Source organism: Anser anser (assembly GCF_964211835.1).
Source record: "Anser anser genome assembly, chromosome: 4".
NCBI lineage: Eukaryota > Metazoa > Chordata > Aves > Anseriformes > Anatidae > Anser > Anser anser.
The window spans coordinates 15,576,041-15,594,710 of NC_139724.1; the positions used below are offsets into that span (position 1 = coordinate 15,576,041).

General features: G+C 36.7%; 1 protein-coding gene across 34 annotated transcripts in view; it reads left to right on the plus strand.

The window, feature by feature from the left end:
* LOC310898830 (uncharacterized protein) overlaps positions 1-18,670 on the plus strand; it is a 56,568-nt gene that overhangs the window by 16,541 nt on the left and 21,357 nt on the right. For 17 of the 34 annotated variants that reach the window (XR_014583749.1, XR_014583752.1, XR_014583754.1 and 14 more), the window contains one exon: positions 17,946-18,014. Coding sequence is in view for 15 of the 34 variants with exons in the window: in XM_083834373.1 (XP_083690499.1) it covers positions 17,946-17,996 (51 nt within the window). In the remaining 19 variants the exon portion in view is untranslated. The other 17 variants (XR_014583747.1, XR_014583748.1, XR_014583759.1 and 14 more) reach the window with 5 other exon arrangements.

Sequence of the window (18,670 nt, forward strand, 5' to 3'; positions counted from 1 at the left end):
TTTCCAGTGAAGTTATGCTTACCATGTTCATATAGAGCTGAATCCAAGCTGTTGTTCTTCTCATAAAGCTTCCAACTGTGACCTTTCTCCAGAATGCTTTGACAAATAGATCTGTGGTTTCTGTACAGCTGGAACCAAACAACAGAGATGTGATGAAACTTTGGGTTCTGCGGATAACTTCTGGCAAGCGATGGCTGATCTGATGTAAGGAGCTGATCAGATAGAAATAATCAGTGAACCAAATATTATGCTTTGCAGTGTGTGTACAATTGCCTTGGTAGCTTTCAAAAGAACGTATTTATCCTTGTAGTTGGGGATTTTAAAAAGTCCACCTTGTTCTTATGCCTCAAAAACTATCTTCATTCTTTAAGCCCAAGAGTCATTCATACTTTCTAGATTTAGTAAAATAAAAAAGGGCTTGATTTTCTTTTCTTTTTTTTTTTTTGTTGTTGTGGAAGTCAGGTCTTTGGCCATTATATCTGTTGATGTCTGTACACTTGAGATATATGCTGTTGCAATTGGTCTCCAACTTCAAAATAACCAAGTTTTTTAAAAAAATAAAACTATGTGAGGAGAGAATACTGATATTATCTTTCTAAGGGAAGAATTGAGCTCAGAAATGAACTTGGAACCATCCCTCAGCATCTTTTCAAAAACTGATCAGCCTGTCCATTCTCAGTCATGACTGACTTCGGTGCTGGGCAAGAGAATTAGGAGCTAATTCCAGATGGCAGTTATTGAAGAACCAGTCAGAAAGTAGAACAATCTGTGTTTATATATTAATATTTCTACCAGAATGAGTTTCTTTTGCTACAATACTATTGAGGTTTTCTCAGACCTGCTAATGTAAATTTATTTCAGTATGAAACTGTAGTTGTTTTCTAGTTCTGTTCTGTTTGGCAACTTTTGCTCCCTGCTATACCTATGTCAAAACAGGCTCATTGGTGAAATTTGCTTCAAGGTTGTTTTTTTTTTCCTTCCTAAGATATGCTTTTATGTTTTTTGTGTTTTTTTTTCTTCCTAAGGTATTCATCTGAGGTATTTCTTTGTGTTAAGATGGACATTTAACTGCTAGTGTTCTTGTGGTCAAATAAAATTTAATTAAGCTCCTGGAAAAATGGACAGGTATTCTTTTTTTTTAAAGCAAAGCATGTTTTAGGTCTTCAGAAATAAATTACCCTCTGTGCTGCTTGTCTGTAGCCTTTTTCCCATTTCACTCTAATGGAGCACTGTGTGCCTGATTGGGGACACATTCTCTAGTACTGTGTAATTGGGTGGTATCTGACTTAATGTGGGCTGCACACAGAAGTGGGTTTAAAATCAAAGAGTTAGGGAGCAATGAGAAGATAACTTTTCATATCCCAGCAGGCTAGTGCTGTGAAACTTGTAATGGAATCTCTGGACAGATTTTACAGATGCCAGAGGTTTAGATACTTTGGATACACTTCAACCCAGCAGAGTGTCTTTGGCATGTTCTCTGCCTCTGTGGCAGTGTTCAATTTTATGACAGTGTTTTACAAGAGAAACAAGATATTTTAGGGGTGGTGTCCTGACATCTGAAACATGGTATTATGGCGATGGTGTCCTGCCATCTGAAACAAGACACTACGGGGATGATGTCCTGATATAGACTGTGAAACCTCAACCCCTTTGTTTTAGCAGCAGCATTTCCAAGAGAGACACCTACATGCACACTCCTATTTCCTATATCATCAGGTCAATTATGATACTGAAAATGGCTTTGGAGGATGTAAGAATTGAAAGCCTCTTTTGCCCTAGGCGGTAGGTGTAAGCTCAGCTGCTGGTTTTAGTCTGTGTAGTGTTATAAACAATCTAAGTTTGTGGTAGCGAACTGTTGACTTGATTAGTAATCTGACTCCTCTTTTTCATTTTTTCTTTTTATTTCTCGGAGATCAGCCGTTGAACTGTGGGGGCATTCAACTCCCAGAGCCCTGGGAAGGCATACTATTAGTGGAAGTTCAGCAATTACACTTTGTCATGAGACCTGGAGTGGTTTCTCTGTGGTGGTTATCTTAAGAAGGTGCTTGCTAGGGGACCCACATCTTCTTGCTTGCAGACTTCTGAGGATGATATTTGCTAACAGTGCCAGAAAATCCACAGGTTCACTGTGGGTGCACAGAATTTTTGAGCAGCTGCTAACGGGATCCTGTTAGAATTACTCTTCCTTCTGTCTATAATCAGCTGAATTCCTCTGTCTCAGTATTTTGGGTGACCCGCTCTAAGCACCCACTTTACTTCCTGCCTTTGCTAGGGATTGTGTTCTTAGTGACACATCACCAGGAGAATGGCTACCACAGCAGGTACTATCAAACTTGTCATTTCTTCCTTTCTTACTTCATCCCCTTTTCCCTTGGTCCATAAAAGTTTTTCGCCATGACAGTATTTCTATTCGATTCATGTTCTAACAAGTCTCATGTCAGTTGTGAGGTGATAGTACTGAAGCTGTTGACTGTGCCATTATTATATGATCCCTTGACATCCCTCAACTAACTGAGAAGTTAGAAACCATGAATTTTTCGTGCATTGTGAGGTAAACTGCAAAATTGCTTTCAGGAATTAAGGCAAAGCCTTCAATTAATTCAATTCCTTTATAGGCAGAGAGAAAAATTAAGGTGGCATTGACTGAAATCTAGTTGAGATAATTTTGCAAGACTGCTTCTAGGGAAGAAGCAAGAGTTCAGCCCCCCAAATGGATTGAAAGCAGACTGTCTGCAAGCAACTCTTGAACCTGGAGAAAAGATCTGGGTGCTTGTTAAGCTAATGAAGGCTCGATCTGACAGCTGTGTTTCATGAATATAAAAATATGTAAAGCAAGAGGTCTCTTGAGAAATAGCTACTTGACTGTTCATTGGTTCTTTCTAGCGACATTTTAGTGCCAAGGATGCTTGATATGAGATGAGGTTAGGGATATAAATAGGAGGAGAGGATTAATTGCATACTGTGAATGAGGAAGGACTGTGGTGTTCTAAAATGATTTCTGCTTGGCTGTTAGTATGCAGAAGTTTTAATTTTTCTACCTTGGATGTATTTCAGGATGGTGATACCACTTAAATGTTCTCAGGTCGGAAACCGGAACTATGGCCGATCTAGTTGTTAGTCTATTGAGTCTCTTTTATCAGGTTAGTTTTAATATAAGTTCCAGGCCTTGATCTTTTATCCCTACAAGGAGCTGGTGGTTCTATTAAATTGAAATCAATCTCATAATACGGTCTTCTAATTATTTTTTTCTTAACATAAGATGCCTTTGGTTCTTTTAGTCCCTCAGTGGAATAAACAAGGATAGTTCTTTTTTAAATAACTGAGGGCTGAGACTCTAATACCTGCCCTTCTTCTGCTGGACTTGATTACTTTCATACTTATTTTTACATTATCTTTTCATGGAGAGGCACTGATGTTGTAAAGTGTGTCCCTCTTAAGATTCTCATCAGTGAGGAATTATATTAAAGTAATGAGGCAGAAATTAGCTGGGATTGAAGAGTTATAAAAAGGGAAGTTGCCAAAAATGAGGAGGTTTTCTATGAGCACAAGTATCTAAATACAGTCTTCATAGAACAGCAATAAAATATGATCTAGTAATAATAAATCTGTAAAAGGGAATGATACTTGGATATATTTCCCATTTTCTTACTGTGATAGAGGAAATTGCAAGAAATTCATCGCTGTCATCACAGTCATTCCTTCTGTTTATGATTGTTCTGCTTAGCATTACTAAAAATAAAAATTGGTTTACTGAAAAAACCTCCTATGAACCAGTCAGAGCTCACTCATCTCCTAAACAACATTCTTACATATCCTGAACCTCAGAAATTAATATAGGAAGGTGAGGAGGAACAGGCAGGCCAGTGAGAGCATCTGCCAAATGTCTGCTTCACCTCCCCATTTTCACATGGAAATAATACATGACAGTTTTTCTTGCACATTCCCTTCCCTTGCAAATGATTCCAATAACCACAGTGGTATCAACCTAGCATCAAAGCACAGGGGGATTTTCATAATGATGAGCTTTGTGGATATTTAAAACGGGGGCAAGCTCTCTCTCTTCTTTGATAGAAGCAACAAGGAGATGTTTATCCAGCCCTTCTTCACCTTGTTCAAATTGTATTGCAAGAAGAGCTTGATGAATACCTCAGAAATCAGCTGCTAACATCCCTGCCTTGCACAGTGAATAGTCATACTTCTACCTTTCTTGTGTTACTTGTAAGAGACTCTTGCCTTGTTGCATATTGCAGGCACAAACACTTATCAAAATAGATTGTCTTCATTTGTTAATATTACATTTTCTTATGTGAATTTTTTCACGAGAATGTTTTCTAGAAATAGCTGCTTATCTTCCATTAATGAAACAAAAATATAACTACATAACTGATCTGCCCGATCACAATTGTCTTTCAAAGGAGAAAGGGTGTATTTTTAAGCTTTCAAACAAATCAAGAAATATTGAAGTTGAAGGCAACTCTCAGTCTTGGCTTTATGACATGTTTCTATATATGACTTGTTTCTGTACCTGTGACCTATAAACTGTCTGCATACCTGGTTATAGCTCTGGTCCTCTGATATGCATCTACACCACAAGATGTGACCAGGAGATTCACTAGGCCCTATGCTGTCCATTGAAATTAAACACAGGCGCTCAGGGAGTGGAGGAGGGAGCTTCAATGAAGTCATGTAGATCCCCTGAAGGAGACGATTGAGATGATGCATGCAGGGTACCTCGTGAGTGAACATATGAATCAGACTAGAATTTCATGGGAGCCTCATTAAATTAGGGCTATAGGCCAAATAAAGAAGTTCAGTTACATGAATATACATAGCAATGGAATGGTTCACAATCCTTGGTTTTTAAATGACTGAAGAGGACTGAAGACTAAGAAGAGTAATGGGTTTTCTATAATGCAATTAAATTAATGGCTGTAAGTTAGGTAGCGTACTGGATAGCTGCAAATGAGTGCAGTGCATTGTCTGCCTAGTAAATCTTACACAAACTCTGCCCAGTATTTCCCCCAAGCACATAATTCAGTCACATCAAAGCCTTGTTTTCTCATAATGCTATACCTGCTTTTCAGCAGGGACTATAATGACGACAAATTAGAACTCTTTATTTTTTTTTCTTTATGTTAAATTGTTGTCCCAGAAAATCTCTGCTTTTTCTTAAAAAGCAAAATATTTTTATTCCATCACAATAAGAAAAAAGTGGAATATCTTGCTCAAGTTACAGAACAGGTGAGGGTAAATTATTAAGTAGAAAATAGGTATATATTTCAATAGAGACATGAAATGGAAGGCTTTGGACCAAACATTAACTATCTAGTGGAAACAATCTGCCAGCCACAGTTACAGTAGCTACTGTTACCCTGTTATAGCCAATTGATGGAAGAAATATGGTCATGCTCACAGTGAGTATGGCCAGTGCTTAAACAGAATGGCTTACGGGTATAGTAATGGACACATTTGGAACAGGGATGTTTTTCTGAATGTATTGACATACAGAATATTTTATTTCATTCTCCCAAATTGTTAAAATATGCTATTGCAGCACGAGTAGCAGTGTGGTACATCTGTATCGTTTTTGTTGAGCAGAGTTTTGCATTAATGTAACTGGGGAAAAACCTTTCTTTTGATTACTATGAATCCCGGTTCATTGCCCAAGAATGATTTCCGATGTGGTTGTGTTGAGACCAATGTAGTTACCTGTGCACAAACTCTAAAGTTTATCTGTGAGAATGCAGCCATAGTTCTGTTGTTTGTTGTTTTTTTTTTCCCCAGAGATATTCAGTCCTAATGTACCTGTATATGTATGTACACACTCACCTGCACCCCCACAGAGAATATGCACTATGTATGCACATGCATTCGCCTACACATCCTTATAAGATATATATATGAATGCTTAGACATTATTTAAATTCTTTTAATATGAATCTTTCTATATATGTACCCAAATATATGCAGGCTGTATATGTGAATCTACAGCGTACATGCATTTATTCCAACACATACATGACAGGATAGCTAGGACTCTCTAAAATAGACATTTGTACTGGGTTGTGAAGGAGACTGTTGCACTCATCCAAGGAACCCGTTCTCAGTTTCACTATTTGCACTGACCTGTTTCCATGTTTGATCTTTTTTTTTTTTTTTGGTAACTTGACAAGTGGAAGAAATTAAGTTCCTGATGATGTCATGTGATATACCAATGCCCTACTACAGGGAATGAGTATGTAAAGAGAAATACATGGGGAAGAAGCAGTCTTTCTGGCCTGAAGAGATGATAAAGGGGTGATAAGGAAGCCTTGAGCAGTTCCTCCCTTGGCCATGTTTAGCATCTGGAGCAAGGTGGGGCTACGTGGTGGATCCTGAGGGGAGTTGCAGGTGGGAGTTAGCCTCACAAATGAGATGAGATGTTAAAGAACCTGATGTGAAGAACTAGAAATGATGTGTCTAGGGAAGATGGTGCTGAATGCAAACTTAACTGTGCACTTAGCCTACATTTCTTCAGTGTTAAAACATCTGATGTGAGTTATATATATTATTATTATTATTTAATCTTGCTTCATATCGAATCTGCTTCAGATTAGACAGGGAAATAGTACGCATCCTTCAGATGAGAAATTCTTATAGCTCCATGGTGGACCACTTTTTCAGACTCCACAATGCTAATGCTAACATGGTTCACTTCCTCTGTGTAATGATGTCTGATTTACAGATTCATAATGCAGTGAAATAGTTGTTCATAGTGATCAGCAGTGAATAGAAAATCCATTTGGCATGCAGAAAGGTAATGGGGAGAGCACGTAAAATCAAATGCAGGCTGAAACAGCTTGTAGTAATAGCGATATCTGTACCTTTAAAAATAGCAGTTGTAGTTGAAGGACGCAAGCAGTCTGTAGGTGGAAATAATATGATTTACTAAAACTATTTTATGTGAACATGCATAATCACAAAATGCATATGCCAATATATTTAGATAGATTAATTTTAAAATGAAGTAAAATGATTTCTGAAAGCAAAAAGTGAAAAGTGATGCTTCTATTATATTGATTGGCATTTAATTATTTAAATGCCTAATGTGCATTTTGGTTTTGGATAATTAGTTGTCATTTTCCAAAAGCAATTACATTTTAAATGTTACCACAGTTTTTCATAGGGAAACTTAGACTTTTTGTGCTTGTGGTTGAATTGGTATTCAGATCTAAGACTTGCACAAGATGCGTTTTCCTCAGAGGAATAAGTATGGCAAACAGTGGTAATACATGGGCAGGGTTTCTCTCTCTCTGAAAAAAAAGAAAATATAAGAATTTCTGATCAATCTATCACATGCTGCTGTGCCAGGTACGAAGTGATTCTTCTGGCTAACCTCGTACTATGCGAACACATTGTTTCTCCTATACCTGCAGAACTTCCCTCTCTGTTATATGGATGCAAATGGGGTTGCTTCAGTTCTTGTACAGCAGTTTCCCCCATGTGACTTGAACTTGTGTCCCTCTGCCAACTATGTATTTACTTGAATTATTCTGCTTTCATCCTGTTTTCATTCCTAGGGAAGATTAGTCTTCAGTGCAGGTAACAGTTCAGCTAGAAGTTCTGAGCATAAATGAGGGAAGTTAAAACTCTCATAGCAAAATTTAAATAACAATACATGTTTTTGCTGGGTAGAACACCTTGTAGGGATAGCTGCTGTACGGTATGTGGGCCCAGTCAAAACACAGGTGAGCTGTTGAGCCATTTAGAATTGCAGGGGTAATTTCTGAGAATTCACTCATAATAACCTTGGAAAGGAAAAAGGATGAAGTAGCACCACCAGCTTTGTGTTCCAATGCTTTCCCTATCTGCAGAAGTAACTAAATCATGACTGCCCACTGAAAAGTGCTTGGTGTACTGGTAGCAAGGGAATGCAGAGTGCTGAAATGCACCCAGCTCCCAGGAAGGGGAAAATGCAAAGTCAGGGCTGCTGCACATGCAAATGCAGCATTCAATCTATTGTCTCACAAAGTCACATATGGGAACCGTTTTCCACTTGTGGCAACTTTCCTAAAGTCTCGTAAGTTGTTCTGTACCAAAGTGGGATGAAATGAAGACTTTTCTAAGCTGTATGTGAAATGAGGAGAGAATACTTTCCAGTAAAGACGTTCACCTGCAATGTCAGAAACCCAAGTCAAAGACACACTCAAGTTCTACTTGAATTTGGCTTTTTTTCTGCTTTTATGTATCCACTTGGAGTTTTTCCATTTACTGCAAATTGATATGCACTGGGCCAGAGAGCGCAAGTGCGATTGATAAGAGCACTTAGAGAATACGTGTAATATGAACGTTCAGTTCCTGCATTTTTAAGGCTCAGAAGATTTCAGGATGGTCCTAATAATCATATGTATTTCAGAGTATTCTAAAAAAGCAGCAGTTAAATATGAAGGGGTTCTCTCTATCCTATTCTTTTTGCTTATCACAGAAATGGAGCTGAGGGCAGTAGCTTTTACACATCCTGCTGTGCCACAGAACAGAACGTGGAAGTTTGCTGGTTAAGATTGTTTTGCTTTTGATGAATAAAATACACAACAGCGTTGAGACAGGCTGCTACTGGCTGTTATATTACCGGACAAAATGCAGTGACATTCTTCATGTCCAGATTTGTTAAGACTCTGTGTTTTTTCTCACTGGAAAGGTGATAGCATTAGCATGGTACACAATTGGCCTAGTGCTGAGTGGCTGTTTTGTTACCCCTAGATCTTCCTTGGAAATATGTTCCCTAAGGACCTGGTTATACAGTTGAATTTTTCTTGGGCAGAGCGCAGTGCTTCCTTCAGAAGTGTATGCCTCAAATCTAAAATGAAGCTTCATGCTTAAACTTTGTAGCAAGACTGTTGTCCTCTCCTTTTTTCTTATGACATCTGTAAGGGAAGATTACAGGAAAGCAAGCAAACATCTGAACTGTTCTTCATTGCTATTTATACTGCCTCGGCAATGATGATTTTAACTACATTCCCACTTTATAAGTGACATACATAATTAGGTTAAACAGAATCACACACAATATTTGTTGGTCAATTACCTCTTAAATTATGTATGTTTTCTTAATGTAGAAATGCAATTTTTCTCCCACACATAAAGCTCTTTTCTAAATATGTACTTAGTATATCTGAAGTGATTACTTGTATTTGTACACAGAAGCTAAATTGAATAGAGTTTTTCTATTATGTGTATACGTTTCTATAATCAGGAAGACACCTTTATTTCTGTATGTATGAGGAGTTGTCTGAATAATGGACGGAGAACTCAACGTGTGTGCAATTGTTAGACAAGGAAAATCTGAAAACCAAATGTGTTCAGTCAATATGTTCATATTTATTAAAGTTAATATTATCCTAAGGCTCAATTATTTGAATTTACTAGAATTCCAGTAAGAATGTTTGTCTATGTAAATGCATTCTTGCATGACACCTTTAAATACATGTAACGTGAAATCTTGTTTTACAAAAATAATTGATCTCCACCATGAAAACAGTAACTAAAGATGTTAATAGTTTTACATTTGTTCTCTCAACAAAACACTGTCAAAACTAATCTTACAAAAATATGCATGATATGTATGATCACTATCTGTTTCACAAACCTTAACTTCGGAAATATTCTTGAAAAAGTTTGTGTAAATGTCTAGTTTCTTTGCTTAAATTGATGTTCCTCCACTAGCGCTACTGTCTATGCTGATTTGTACCAAATGATTTAGTATTGGATTCTTACTGTAAACAGCACCGTTCACCCTACAGAGAACAGCGTTTAAATGTGCTCAACATATATAATTTTCCCAAATTCAGATTTAGGCATGAGCCATAATAAACAGTAGTATGAACTGGCAAACATTTTTACTTAAATGTTATTTTTTTACATAATACCAATTTATGATACTTGAGTTAGAAATTTCAATGTCTGAGCTATTTGAAGAAACTTTTTTTTTCTATGTCAGTGCAATCTATCAGTTTACCAGACTTGATCACATATCTGCATTACTATATGAGACAGAGGATCCCCAAGAACAGAGAAGCTTGTAAATTTTGTTGTACAAACAGGATTCTGAAAATAAAATCAAATGCAATTTTTTATTACAGGTTGAGTCTTTGCTAAGAACAAAAGTGGTACATAGTGCCATAAAAATATAGTTATCAGCATTGTAATTTTCTACTACAGAAATTCTGGAAAAGCTACAGGATGGAGCAGATGACAGATTGTGCAAGCATTATGCTAGCTTATTTTTTTTGAGATGCACGGGGAGTTTCTGACGTACAGTTTATACTCATATCTATCAACGTACTGTCTAACGAATGCTTTTGTTTAGGGTCACTCAAAACTGCTCCCCTCAGTCTCTTAATGGCTTGCATTAGCAAGTGCATGTCATCTGGAGAAAAATTCCTTCATGTGTAGTTTGTTCAGAAATGTTTGCACTGTATTTCCATGTTTTTTTCATTGTTTTCCTCATCCCTCTTTTTCCTCAGCAGCTTTGAACATAGCAGCGTTCATCCATTTTAGAGGTTGTGAACAGGAGAATACTGTCTTACGTGTTTGATTGCCAGCTGTTTTAAAACAGTCTTATTGAGTTGTTATGCGGTTTCATTATCTCACTATCTTTCCTCTATAGTGTATTAAGTTTTTATGGAGGCAAAAGAGAAAACACAATGAATTAGTTTTAGCAGTCAATCTCTTTATAATTAAGTGCAAAATAAAATTTATTTCATTGTAGTGCTGTAGGTAGGTCTTGTGTCTTTAAGTGGTAATATCTTGACAGTTATTTTGGTGAAACTAATATCTGAGTGGCCTAACTTTGATTATTTTTACACAGGGGAAACATGCTTAAGTTGCAAGGAGTTACCAACACATTCTTTCATCATGTAAACCTGAAAAGCCACTATATAAATGTAAAGTATTTGGATTAATTTTCTTTTTATATTCTCTTGCCTTTGCTGCTGGCTTCCTTTCTGTACCATGTATTTTGCTTCCAGCATGGGTGATATGGTCATTCTACCACAACTACCAATTTCTCTTGTAGATAGAAGATTGTGGTGCGAAATCTGCCCTGAGTTTACTTCTATCCTGCTGATTGCTATGCCTTTTAATTAGATTTCTATTTTTCCTCTTTTTAAAAGCAATCTGTTCTCAGGGACTCCCATACCAGTCTCTGCTGGATGGCTGTGTCATCATCTGACTGTATAAAAAATTAAAACTTCTGATTTCTTGTTGTATTTTATTCACGATTGTTCTGTACCTATCTCCATTTGTACTGATAGAAATATATTTAGGCAAGTAATGATATTAACCCTCAGCCGCCTCTTTTTTTTTTTTAATTGACTAATCAAGTCAGTCTTTTTTAGGTTCTGCTTCAAAACAAACTTTCAATTCCTCTCCCCGTCTAAGCAGGCCTTTATACCTGTTTCAGTTCAGTTTATCTATTTGTAAAGCTATATTCTAGGTGAAATTTCGTCAGTGCTCCACTCGTACTAATGTTTCCAGTGCTACTGTAAGGTATCTTCTTTACTGTAGATTGCTACCAGTGCTGTAAAAGTAACAAAGGATGTGCAATTTTAAAGGAATACTACCTTTTCTGTTTTTACAGCCACCTTTGTGTTTCTTGGTAATTTTTGATTTACTAAGTCATTCTCATCCTTAGCCATTTCAGACTGAGTTCCCAACTTGTAAAAAGTTTGCGCATTTGCCCAGAAGTTGATCTTGCACAGTGTATATTTGAACTTCATTCCTTTTCTATTTCAGAGTTTTACAGCATGATATGTTAATTCTCTCGAAGATTGGCAATACCTCTTACCTGCTCATTGTCTGCAAATCCTGTTAGAACATTCCTATTTTTTGTTTCAGGACCATGAACGAAAATTTACAGTCTTGCAAATCCAATACTTAAGGTTTTCAATTGTAGCCTGATATTCCCTTTTGAGCTCTCCTCAGTGCATTTCATCTTGTTTATTTTCTATTCGATTTTAATCCGTATCATGTCCAACCTTGTGTGGCACTGTAAAATAGTGATCTGGACAACTATGGTGTCATTTGTCTGACCTCAACAAAATGTAAGAATTTCAAGCAGATTTTGAAGGAAGCGATAATGAGAGCAGTTATAGGGTTGTTATAATTGCTGTGGTCTAAGGATATGTAATTAAAGAAAAAAGGGTACAAAATGAACCAAAGATAAATTGTCTGAATAATCAAATGGCTGTAAGTATGCCAACTGATTTTTGAAGAAATGCAGCAGATTTAATCTATCTGAACTTCAAAAGTTTTATGATGACTCTTTCTAGAAAATCAATTGTCATTTTGAAGTCTGTGGCTGTGAAACACACAAAGTAAAGAGCTGCTTCTGTTTTCTACCTTGGCTCAGGAATCATAGAAGAAGAAAATGACTCTAATTTCTTCCTCCCCAGAAAAAGTAGGCCAGGGCATGTTATTCATTGTTCCCTCTGTTGACACACATAGGGCCCAGAATCGATGGCAGTGGTTTCTGCATATGAGTGTGTTTTCACTATTCCAGAGTCATTACTGTAAATTATTTGGGGGTAATAAATATAACAATATGAATAAGTAACTTAGTAGGTAATTTATTGGTTCAAGGCATTTATTCATTTTCGTGACAGAGAGGATCTTCTTTGTAATGAAAATGGAAACTCCGGTTTCTCCACTTTTGTGTTGTTGTCCTGTTCTCTTCTTCTTTCTGTTAGTCCTCTCTCTTCTGCTCAAGGAAGCAAAGCTTGCTTCCTTCCATGCCCAAATGAGTAACCACATTTAAAATCTTCTTATTATTGAGTCATAAGCAAAGAAAAAGTGACTGAGAAAGGACTACAGAAAGCTGACTACTCCTTCTTTAGCTGTAGATAAACTATTCCTGGCTGTTTCTCTAGTCTGTTTTTCTCAGCTTCCAGTAGAAGACTTCATTTTAGTATATAAGCCAAGTGTATGCTTCAGTTTATGCCCATTGGTTGTTGGTGTTTTGTTTGTTTGTTTCATTTTCAAATTAAATATGGAGAACAGTTTATTACCTTCCTCTTTGTGTCAGCATTTTAATACCTGGTGCTGTCCCCTCAGTTGTCTACAATCTAGACTTAATTGTATTTCCTGTTTTCCCTTGAGTACATTTTCTAGAATTTTGATTATATTTGGTGCTGACGCGTGAATTTTCTTAAATGGGTTCCCATGTCTTTTCAAGTGGGATGTCCCAGTCTTGACCCGGGACTTCAGTTGAGGTTTGTCAGTGTTGTGTAGAGCAGAAGGGGTACTGGGGCTGTTTCATAATGCTACTTTTATGCCTTGTCAGAGGAATTATGTTTTTCTCGGGCACAATACTGGCTGAAAATAAGTAAATAAAAGGCAGCTTGCTTGCTATGTGACTTTCCCAAGATTTTACAAAGATTTACAAATACCACACTAGCAAAAATGACTAACATTTAATTGCATAGCTCGGATCCTTCAGATTTAGCCAAGACCTTAAACCCTGTTGATACATACTATTTACACAGACCTAGCAATTTGTTACTGATAACGAAACCATAGAGACACACAATGTTATGTCAGAACTCAGTAGGCTGAAGTAAGATTAGTTGGCTCAACATTTCCATACCTGCCAAATCCTTGCTCAACATTGATATCAATAATTCCATTTACTGGCATTAAAATGCAAAATGTGAACTATCATAATGATATAGCATTAACTTCCCACTAGCAAATACAAGTAAATTTTATTACACGAAAATAAAAAAGCAAATACAGATGTGATGGGAAAGTGAAATACATTGTTATGCAGAAGGTCTTACCTAAATATTTCTTCTGCTTTCACTCTGTTTACCATCTCATCTCCCTGTTGTGATGGCTGAAGATGTAATAATACGTAGAAATTTTCTTGATGGATGGTTTATTAGCAGAAACAAAGGGAAAAAATCTATTTAAGAAAAGTTAGTACTTTTTAGATAGTGTATCAAAGCTTACGAACATCTTATACTTATTACCAGAAGTTAAAAACTATATTGTGAGCAGTTGTAGATTTTTCTTGTACTGTCAGGTACCATTCTTGCATAGAAGGAGAATTTCTCCAAATTCAAGTTTTAACAAATTCTGTATTGTACTAACCACACAACTCTTGCAAGTTAGAATTTCTTCTTTTCTGTTTTTTCCTTTCACAAATTCTCCACTTTGGAGAATGAAGGTTCACCAGACTGTCAGATGCATTACAACTTGTATCACTCTATCTCTTCTGTAAACAATGCCCATCTGTGCTTAGAGGCATTATTACCTTTCCAACAGAAGCAAGGTAAGTGGTGAAGTCAAGGACTGTCAAGTGAAATGTGACAGACAGATGAATTTCTGCTCAAGAGTTTGCCCCTTTTTTTCCAGTCAGTTTGAGTTTTTTTTGTTTGTTTTTTTTTTTTAAAAAAGAGAGAGAAAGAGAGGAAAAAAAATGTCTGGAGGATTTGGACCCACAGGAAGCCAGCATATCCCTCTAGAGCTTCTTTGTTAAGCTCTTGGGCCTTATTAAATTTATCCTCCTTACAGAAACAATGGTGTTATTGTGGGGGAACTTCTCAGAATTTCTGAGAAATTACATCCACACATTTCACCAAAATATCTCTGATTGACCCCCATGACCTTTCCAAAAAGTCCCCCATCTGCAGGTTTTCCACTTAAGCAGCAATAACCCTAGATAGAGAGGACTTGCAGGATCATTTATCTTTGGTGGCTCTCCCCCATCACTTCCTGGAACCTCGGGTGGCAGTGGGGACAGAAGTGCTTTACAGGGGAAAAGATAACAGTAGGTTTTACCTCCTTCTCTTAACTTAACCACAGTGCACCAAATATCCTACTTCCATGGGCTTGGTCCACTTCATATGGTGAGAGAGTATCAGCCTTTCTTGTACTACTGGAGTAATATGAGTAATTTTTAAGTAGCCTAGAACACCAAATCACACCTACGTAATTGAAAATAGGACAAAACTTTAAAACATTGTTTCGTGCGACCAGGTCTTGCGTAAATGTAACTTAGCCATATATTAATTAAACGAACACAGCTGTGTCGTAGAAGCAGACAATAGTCTGTTTGCAAATGCATGCGTTTAGCTGTGAGTTTCTTGTTCGTTGTTATTGATATTCTCGGTAAATTGCTACACTTTTGTTATGTTAAGAGCATCGATTTAGTGGGTGTCCACTGCCAGTCATGCACTTCTGAGATATGTCAATGTATTTCATGTGGTGTTGTAAAAGATGTCAGAGAGGGGATTGTGAAATCAGAATCTGGTATTATCCTCGGGAGCACTGTGCAAGGAAGCAGTTACTGGTCTGTTTTTTTTGTTGTTGTTGTTGTTTGTTTATTTTTGTGTGTGCGTGTGTGTTGTTTTAAAAAAAAAAAAAGGAAAGAAAAAAAAGATTGCAGGAGCTCACGGGGGATGTGCTTACACTAACGATGTAGCCATGTAGCCTCTCGGTTATGCAGCAAAGCTAAATCCTCGGACAGTGCTTGCATCAGGCAGTTACTGCATGACTGGATTTCATTTTGCAGCTAGGTTTTTAATCATATTCAAACAAGACAAAAATTAATCTAGTAGTGTGTCTAACTAAAGGCTGTTACATAATAAGGTTGTGCCAAAAAAAACCTGCAGGTGCAGTCTTAGAAGGTGCTGAGCCCTTTCCAAGAATAGTTTATATTTTTCAATTCCCCCTGCAATCTAAACTGAATATATTGATGTATTCATCAGCATTGAACAAAAGAGATGGTCTCCACTGAAATGTAGTTTCAACCTCTACACCTGTATGTGAATAATTCCATTTATTATCCTGATTCTTAATAAACATTGCATCTTCATTCATAGAATCTTTCATAAGATTACATCTTGATGTGATTCTTCAGCCTTGTTCCTTAGCAGGTTTTATTGTAGCTGCTTCATTGTATATGGACTGAGAATAAAACAGAGTTGATGAGCAAGTTTCAGATAATCTTTTGTTGTTCAATCTAATATTTTGGACAGTAGCTTGAGATATATAAGATTTTATTAGAATTTTTCATTGGCTTCTCATAGCTAAGCTCAGGAAAAGCCTTAAAGTGTAAATAAAATGCAAAAAAATAAAAAATAAATAAAATTATTACCAGACAGGCAGAACAATATAACTTCAAAAATTAGACTGAGTTCACTGTCTAGCATTTACAGGAAATCCTCATATGGAAAAAACATTCAATCAGTGTCATTTTAATAACTTGCAAGACCCTCTGTAGGGGGTTCATATATTCATTTCATATTGGAATTCACAAAATCTTTCTGTATAGTAATATGCCTCTATTCTCCCCACTTCCCCTCCAACTAGGTTAAGTAAATAAAATCTAAGACTTTTCTTATATTCCTTGAGCAAAGTAGTAACGCTAGCAAGCCTTGCTTGCTTTGTCTGTGTTAATGCAAAGTACCCTCACAGTGTGAAGCTGATGAATAAATCACTAAATGTGTAACAGCAACTATTTACTATGGATTGCAAAATTTTAGCCCAGGTAGGAAAAGACTATTCTATTTTTTCTCTACTTTCTGAAAAGAAATTAATTGTATTGTGTGTTGCCATTACAGAAACACGTAAAATTACACCTTACAATAAAGCAGCAGAGCATTTTCCAGCTCCAAGTGTGAAGATGTTTAGCTTCTAGTTTGCAAATAAATTGCTTTTCTCACTTTTGTTGCAGGGTACCAGGACTGTAACAATTAAGCCAAAACAAGGCCTTTAATTAATGCACCTTTGCAATGATAGGTTATTAGTGTCCACAAAATTCTCGACAGATTACATGAGGAATTCAATAGAATAAAAAGTTTAATCATCACTAAAATGTGAATGAAATGGATTCCAAATCTGATGGACCTGTCATAGGAAAAAAGTTATTAGCTTGATTTTTACAGCTTTTGCTTGTCCTTATGTTCTTACTGTACCAGTGACAAACGTATCTGGTGCACCAGCTACTATTGTGGAGGAATGGAAAGGGGAGAAGGAAAGTCTGTTTTACACTGGTTTGAAGTCTAATTTTGCTAATGCAAGTGAAGTCAGTGAGTTCAGAGGAGCTCACTGTCTTGCAACTCTGCGGAAGTTTCTGTTGAGTATATGTGTTTAAATTGCTTATAATGAAGCACCATCAACTTTTAAAATAAGAGCTAAACAGAAGCCAACTATAAAATGAATAGCAACTTTAATGAACTTTGCTTATTTCTCCTTCCTTATGAATTGCTCAGAAACAGATTGAATTTATTTGTTTCAAAATAAAGCTATTTGAATTACTCTTGATCAGTTTAAAAATGGTCTAGGAATATTTGAGACTCCTTTTTTTGGCTGTATATGGCATAATCTTATCAGAGTTGAATGAGCATTGGACTCTGATTTAAACTACGTTTACAAATTTTAATTTCCTGTAAATATAGACATCAGTTCTGTAATGCTCTAAAATAACAAAGAAAATTGTTTTGTTTTTTTTAAGCAACTAGAAATACTGTTACTGCTTTTATAAAGACTACTCTTTGTGTCTCTTTAGAAACACTTACTTTTGCACCTGTAAGAAAGCATGAGATACATTTTTCCCTTCTCTATCGCTTATCATTTAGTTTTTGTGTATAGTAAAAGGATGAAAAGTGAGAACAATTGCAATTTCTAGGAAGTATATTGTCCACAATGAAATTTTGGTTTGTGATGAGTAAACAGTTTTGTTCTTACAACTTATCTGCTCTTTTGCCTGTTATCAGTTCTGGTTAAAAAAAAAAAATCACCTGGAATTTTATTATATAAAATAGTCCCTTCAAGGGAAACAGTAGGAAAGCAATGACAGAACAACTGCCCATTACACTTTTAATGTATTACTGTACAAATGTAAAGCACGTAATGCTGATATATCTGTTTTTATCAACATCTGAACTAATTGTTTACATTTCTAGGCAGAGGAAAGAAAAAGCTACTTGTGCATGATTCATTTCTTCTTGGAGTGAATATGTAAATAAAGGCAGGTGAGTTGTGCTCCAGAAATGCTCATTTCTCTCTACTGACTCTCAAGTGGGTTGACTGGACTAGTGAAAATACAGCTCGCCACAGGGGGGACATCTAAGGAAGATAAAATGAATCTGTTCCTCAAGGTCCTCTACAGTTCCAACACTATTAATGTGGTCGATCTAAAGTTAAAAAATAGCATTGGAAAGCTACAGTTAAAGCAATGGGTTTCAGAGAAAGCCTTCAATGAAAACAGATGTTCTAAAGAGCTTTTTCTGACAATTTTCAGGCTTTTATCATATTACAACTGTTGTGGTTTAACCCGGCCGGCAGCTAAACACCACACAGCCGTTCGCTCACCCTCCCCCCTCCCTCTCTGGGATGGGGGAGAGGAATGGGAAAGTGAAGCCGGTGAGTTGAGATAAAGACAGCTTATTAAGACAGGAATATAATAATAACAATAATAATAATAATAGTGATAATAATAATAGTATTAACAATAATAATGTGTAAGAAAACAAGTGATGCACAATGCAATTGCTCACCACCCGCTGACCGATGCCCAGCCTATCCCCGAGCAGCCGGCCCCCCACCCCGGCCAGCCACCCCTATATATTGTTTAGCATGACGCCAGATGGTATGGAATACCCCTTTGGCCAGTTTGGGTCAGCTGTCC